This window comes from Zosterops lateralis, assembly GCF_965231275.1.
Source record: "Zosterops lateralis genome assembly, chromosome: 9".
Classification (NCBI taxonomy): domain Eukaryota; kingdom Metazoa; phylum Chordata; class Aves; order Passeriformes; family Zosteropidae; genus Zosterops; species Zosterops lateralis.
Window position 1 is genome coordinate 25,111,563 of NC_139769.1, and position 6,516 is coordinate 25,118,078.

General features: G+C 42.7%; 1 protein-coding gene across 4 annotated transcripts in view; it reads left to right on the forward strand.

Annotated features, from left to right (window-relative positions):
- PLA2G4A (phospholipase A2 group IVA) overlaps positions 1–5,661 on the forward strand; it is a 70,081-nt gene extending 64,420 nt beyond the window's left edge. For all 4 annotated transcript variants that reach the window (XM_083868125.1, XM_083868128.1, XM_083868126.1 and 1 more), the window contains exons 17-19: positions 2,855–3,050; positions 3,253–3,410; positions 4,210–5,661. In XM_083868125.1, the coding sequence (XP_083724251.1) occupies positions 2,855–3,050; positions 3,253–3,410; positions 4,210–4,341 (486 nt within the window). In that variant the 3' untranslated portion in view covers positions 4,342–5,661. The remainder of the gene's footprint in view (positions 1–2,854; positions 3,051–3,252; positions 3,411–4,209) is intronic.
- The last annotated feature ends 855 nt before the right edge of the window (positions 5,662–6,516 follow it).

The following is a 6,516-nucleotide window of genomic DNA, read 5'->3' on the forward strand; positions in this document are numbered from 1 at the left end:
GTGACACAGGCCTTCCCTTTCCTGGGTTCAGGAGTTTAAGGTGACTCAGTTCTATTCCATATGGTCCCAGAAAAGCCTTGGTGCTGTTGTATCTACAGCTTTGGAATATTTCTTTCCACGTCAAGGCAGAATATTGCCCTGTGCCTCAGTTCCTGTTTACATGCCTTCCATGAAGCAACTGGCACAAAGATGGATAATGAAATCCTTTGAAGCAGGAGCTCAGTTGTTTTTATGGAAGTTTTGCTTTGGCACCGATTTCAGAGTTTTATTTTCTGTCAGAATTAAACAATTAAGTCATTTTCCCTGCCATACTCTCCCCTCTGCCCAGCTGCTCTCCTCTGTGTGCTGTGATGTAAATGGATGGTTTCATGTCATCATCTTGCAGAAATGCATCATCTCAGGATTGCTAAATAAATAACCTTTTGGAATCAGGGCTAACTGTTCATTTACATCTCACCAGGATAATCCCAGCGCTGGTTTAAGTGGGACTCTTAAATCCATCCAGACCAGAGCAAAAGAGCAACAGGAAAACAGGCAGGAAGTGTCATGGCTGTTTTTTGCAGCAGGTGTGGAAAGCACAGCTGTCAGTCTGTACAACCTGCACATCAACACAGCTCCAGCTGATCCCAAAGCCTTTGAAGAGATCATTTTGGTAACTGCTACAGAAAAGCCAGCACTTCACAGACTGCTGTGGGGTTCTCACTTTGTGCTGTGCTTTAGTGGGCATGGCAGGATTTGTTTCATCTCTGTGATCTTGGAGGTCTTTTCCAACCTTTTCCCTCCTCAAAAAAGAGGCATTAGTTATTTCAAACCCAAATGGATTTTTAAAATATTTTTTAAGGGAACTCAGAAAACATTTCTGTTTGAGAAACAGCTGGCATTCCTTGTAGCTTTACAGACAAATTTCAGTTAGAACAAACAGAGAATTCTTTTCCTTCAGCTGCTATGGAGTGACAAAACCCCCAAAACAACATTAGAAAATAACAGCAGTAGCAAAATGAGATTGGGATCAGTGCTGCCAACTGCAAAGCCAAATTACAGGAAAATAAACAGTAGAAATTCTTTTAATCTTTAGGTCTCTTGGGGCTGCTGGGGAGAATAGAGCACTGAGAAGACTTCCTAGTGCTTTGTTTTTTCTTAAATGACTGAATCCCAGAGTTTGTTTTCTTCTTTAATATTCTATTTGCATTAGAATGTATCTCCTTTTTTTGTCAAGAGTGTTTGCTCCAGCAGCTAAATTTGCTGACACAGCACTGCTATTGCCTCTGAAACATCTTTTTCCTCCCTTTTTTAACATTCCACAGGTAAAGTCCTTGCAAAAGGCTGTATATGGTTACCCCTGCTACCTTAGCATTCCATCTTTGTCAGCTGCAATTTTCTGGGTTGTTTTGGGGAGCATGGAGAGATTAATTAGCACTCAGGTGGCACCCTGAAGGTTTTTCTCTAAACTGTCATTTTCAAAAGGCAAGAAATGTCTTAAAACAATAAAAAATGGTGGGACAAGTAAGTGGTGCCTTAGGTTTTCCAGGAGCCTCTGTTCAAGGGACTGGTCCATTGTTTCTGAAGCACAGGTAGGTGTGTGCTGAGGCAGACACAGGTGACTCCTGAGGCAGAGGACAGGAACAGGAACCAGTTCTGTCCCATTGGTGCCTTGCAAAGAGCAAATGCCACTTCAGAAGTGGGCCTGTACCTATGGGAGCACTCTAATATTTCACTCCAGTGGGAAAATCAGCCAGCTGAACTCAATGACTCGAGCCTTGGTTTACCATTTTACACCCACTATCTCCTCATCTCTTGCGTATCCAAAACAGAGAAGGGTCCTATTTCATTGAAAACCAAGATTAAAGATGTTTGACCTTCCCTCTCCTCCTTCTCACACACCTTCATTACATGCTTTTGAGTCATTATTTACAAATTATCTTGTTTACTGAATTGTCATGAGGAAAAAGAGGGCTGTTTTCCAGAGCTCTTCACTCGGTGTGCCTTGAGAGGCTGCTGTGTGCAGGGATTGGCTCTCAGCACAACAATGTGTGGCCTGGTGTTTAGGAGCTCTCAGTGGTTGCCACAGCACTGGTACTGCTTTGCAAAATAAAATTATGGATGGCTTTTCCCTCACTGTCAACTCTGTAAATTCACTCCCCCAGGTTTCTGGAACAGACCACATTCCTTCCTGTGACTCATTATGGCAGGTGGTGGAGTCTGGGCAGGGTGGGTGAGGTGCTCAGTTGGTCCTGCTGGGTCATCTCTGCTGAGATGGACTTGATTAGTCCTGACAACCAAAGGGTGGTTTGGGCTGGAAGGGACATTAACCTCATCCCACCCCTGCCATGGGCAGGGAAACCTTCCATTATCCCAGGATGCTCCCAGCCCCATCCAACCTGGCCTTGGACACTTCCAGGGATCCAGGGGCAGCCACAGCTTCTCTGGGCACCCTGTGCCAGGGCCTCCCCACCCTCACAGGAAAGGATTTCTTCCCAATATCCCACTAAACCTACTCTCTGCCAGTGGGAAGCCATTCCTCCTTGTCCTGTCACGCCATCCCTTGTAAATTGTCTCTCTCCATTTTTCCTACTGGCTCCTTCAGGCACTGGAAGGCCACAGTGAGGTCACCCCAAAGCTTCTCTCCAGGCTGAACATTCCCAACTCTCCCAGCCTTTCCTCCCAGCAGAGCTGCTCCATCGCTCTGCTCATCCTGATGCCTCCTCTGGACTCCCTCCATGTGCTTCTCCATGTCCTTCTCCATGTTGGAGACTTCATAACTTACATTAAGCACCCCACATCATCCCTGTCTCTGCAGACCTCCTGACTTTGCAGTGAAAGCTTTTATGCACCTGAGTCTTTCTCTTCTTTCTAGGAAATCCTGCTGGCTGAAAAATGGGCCAAAATGAACAAGCTTCCCTTCCCGAAGATAGACCCCAACGTGTTTGACCGGGAGGGCCTGAAAGAGTGCTATGTTTTCAAACCAAAGGACACCTCCTCGGAGAAGGACTGTCCAACCATCATCCACTTTGTGCTGGCCAACATTGACTTTAGGAAGTACAAAGCTCCAGGTGAGCTCACAATTCCTGATGATGAATCCACCTGTTTTTCTGGAATCACTTCAGGGTTATGTAGTAGGAATGTTTTGCCTCTGAAACAACTCAAGCTTTGTCTGCAGTCCTTAGGGAATTAATTCAAAGGTGTCATTAAAAATAAGGTAATAAATCCTCAGCCCTAAGATTTGGATGGAATTTTTGTATTTGTCCTGTGCAGGAGTTCCCAGAGAAACACAGGAAGAGAAGGATTTTGCAGACTTCGATATTTTTGATGATCCAGATACACCTTTCTCTACCTTCAACTTCCAGTATCCCAACGAGGCTTTCAAGAGGCTCCATGACCTCATGGAGTTCAACACCCTCAATAACATGAATGTAAGTATGGGGGGTTAAAGGGGCTGGATTGTTACAGGGGGAGGTGGGTGATGTGAATAAAGCCCTAAATCTGGCCTACAGAAGGTACAGTGTTTTGCCTCAGTGTTTGCATGATTTTCTCATTTGGTTCTTGCCTTGTTTTTGCCATTTTACCATCCTAAGCCATTCAGCATAACTGAGCAAAGGAGACTCTTAAAGATGTAAACATGATATGCAGGATTTTATTCTCAGGTTTTTTTGTCTAATTGGACAAAGAGGACACTGGAAGTTTTCTCTGAAGGAAATTTCTTTTTTAGCTAACTCAGTAATAATTATTTGTAATTGATAGTTGGCAAAACATGATCCCAATGTCTGTGGAGTGAGAAGTGTAATGGTCATCCCAGATAAAGATATGGGGGTTTTAATCAGTATAGTGAAGAAAACTTGTTACATCAGCACGCACACAAAAAAGAGTGAAGATCTAATCTTTCTCAACATAGTAATTACTTTCTACATCCTTAAAATACGGATTTTCTCAATGTTTGAATTTACCCTTCTGAGTTTCACTGGGGCTTTTTAAATTCTGTGCATTTTTGTGTGACTTCTTTTGTGCTAGTGGCCTCCCTCATATTTTTAGTAACCACATTAAAATATCAGTGTTCTGTACACTCAGGAAATACTATTTGTACTCAAACTCATTGATCCCTTTGGTCAGTGATGGAGCAGAGCTAAAAGAGGGAGCAGCAGCTGCTAACAGGAGCAGGGGCTGTTTCTGTCCATCCCAGAGTGGTTCACATGTGAGTTTTCCTGTTCTCTGCAGGTGATCAAGGAGGCAATGATGGAGAGCATCGAGTACAGGAAGCAGAACCCCTCTCGCTGCTCTGTGTCCCTCAGTAGTGTGGAGGCCAGGAGGTTCTTCAACAAGAGCAGCCTCAACAACAACCACACGTAGAGTCTCTGCCTGGCCTTGCCCCGCCCCAGAAGCTGCTCTTGCCTTTGGAACTGGAGTCAAAAGGACTTGAGTGGAGCGTCCCTGCTCCTCACAGGGCTGTGCAACACTCCTGAGCACGTCTTCTTGTGAATGTTCATGTTCCAATAGCATTTTGTACTGCTTTTTTAAGGATAAAAACATTTCAGTAGGCTGAGGTCCTCGTTTTTAAAACTGTGGACTTAGCTGGAGATCATTGGTGTCTCTTGTTTTCAGTGTCTTTTTTGTTTTCTTATAAAATTGTAAACACTGGTTTCTTTTGGGGGGTGGTAATTGATTCTTAATTGATGTAAACTGGGCATAGCTTGAAGAGTAAGATGGAATTGGAAAAAAAAATATAAATTTGACATCCACTTTACTGCTATATGAGAATGTCTGTACCACTCAGCAGAAAACTAAACCTCTGATATTTTCTTATTTAATCCTCAAAATTACATTGCTTGAACTGTTGAGCTACTGGCGACCGTGTGTTAAATTATTGTCAGTTTGTGTACTTCTGACCTGAATGTTTCTTCATAAATTGACAGTGATTTTGGATTTGATTAAAGCAACACATTTCTGCAAAAGGACAGTGGCAATGTTTACTGGGGGATTAGTAAAATGTGCCCAGGTAAGAATGTGAAGCCTTACTGGCTATTTTAAAATTAAATTCTTAGTGCTTTGAATAACAAAAGACTGTGCATAGACAGAGATTATTTTAGTACCATCTCAACCAGTATTGCTGTAACTCTGCAATATACATAGAAAATGCAGCTGCATCTCTGAAAACTTTAATTGCTAAAATCAGTAAATCCCTGGGAAGGGAAATAATTACAATGCATTTCTTTTAACAGCCACTGCACCAAAGAATCATGGAATGCTTGGAGGTGGAAGGGACCTTAAAGTTGATTTCATTCCACCCCCTGCCGTGGGCAGGGATGCCTCCCACTAGCCTAGGCTGGTCCAAGTGTACATGCAAAGATCTGTGGTTAAATAACATTTCCTGTATTGATCAATAGGTTTTATTTCTGTTTGAGTTAGTGCATGCTTAAAATCAAGAGGGAAAATAAAAGTAACTTATCTTAGTGCTGCATAATTTAAACATTTTCCATAAATTCTGGAATATGGAAAGGAACTGGTACCATTATATTATTGTAATATTTTCTTCTAAATGTTGTCTTTCCTTTTGGTAATGTCATATTTGTATTTTTTATTTTATAACATGTACCTACTCTGTTTCATGGATGAGTCTTTATAAAGTTTATATTATCACAGTGTTATCAGATGATAAAAAATAAAACTATATTTGTCACCTACTGTTTTCAGACAGTTTTATTTTGATAATTTGTGGGCTATTTTCAATTTTTCTGTGAAGAGATGTGGAGCAGCTCAATGGTGTGGGGCAGCTCACAAGACTGACAGTGCATGAGATGAGTCTTAATCTTGGATTTGTTATAAAGCAGGGATGTTCCTTAGATATTATTAAAAATACTGTGGAAGGATAAAGGATAATAATAATGCAGAAAAAGCCCTCTTTTGACACATAATGTGACACCAACCACAGAGTTTTCCCATACCTAGAAATGTGATCCTTTGTTTCTCATTCTCCCTCCCTTTAATCCAGTTTTTTTTGTACAGTATTTTTTTTTTTTCCAACCCAGCATGTGATCCCTAGGAGGCAGAAAAAGTTGGATTTAGAGAATGAATTATTCGGGGCTCCAAACATTACTGTAGGGGCAGCACATGGAAGATCCTTCATGCCCGAAGGACATGGAAGTGCCACCCTGCACTGGTGAAGGTGGTGAAACCTTAGGGGTGATTTCAATTCCTGGAAAACAGCTCTGGTGTGGTCTGGAAACCAGCTCTGGTGGGCCCTGGAAAATGTGGACTCGAAAACAGTTCTGGTGGGCCCTGGAGAACAGCTCTGGTGTGCTCTGGGACACCTTGAGTGTGGCCTCAAGCTTCTCTTCCTTGGGACCTTGGGGCAAGCTGCAGTGCTGGGATGGGCATTGGAAATCTCTGCCTGCCTTTCGCTTTGCCAGCAGAAGAGAATGCTCAGAATAAATCCCACTGACCTGGGGAGCATTGAAGCTCCTCGGCATGTTTGTGTTGGTGAGAAGAAAATCCATTTTGGAAGGAATGAGGCTGCAGCCAATGCCC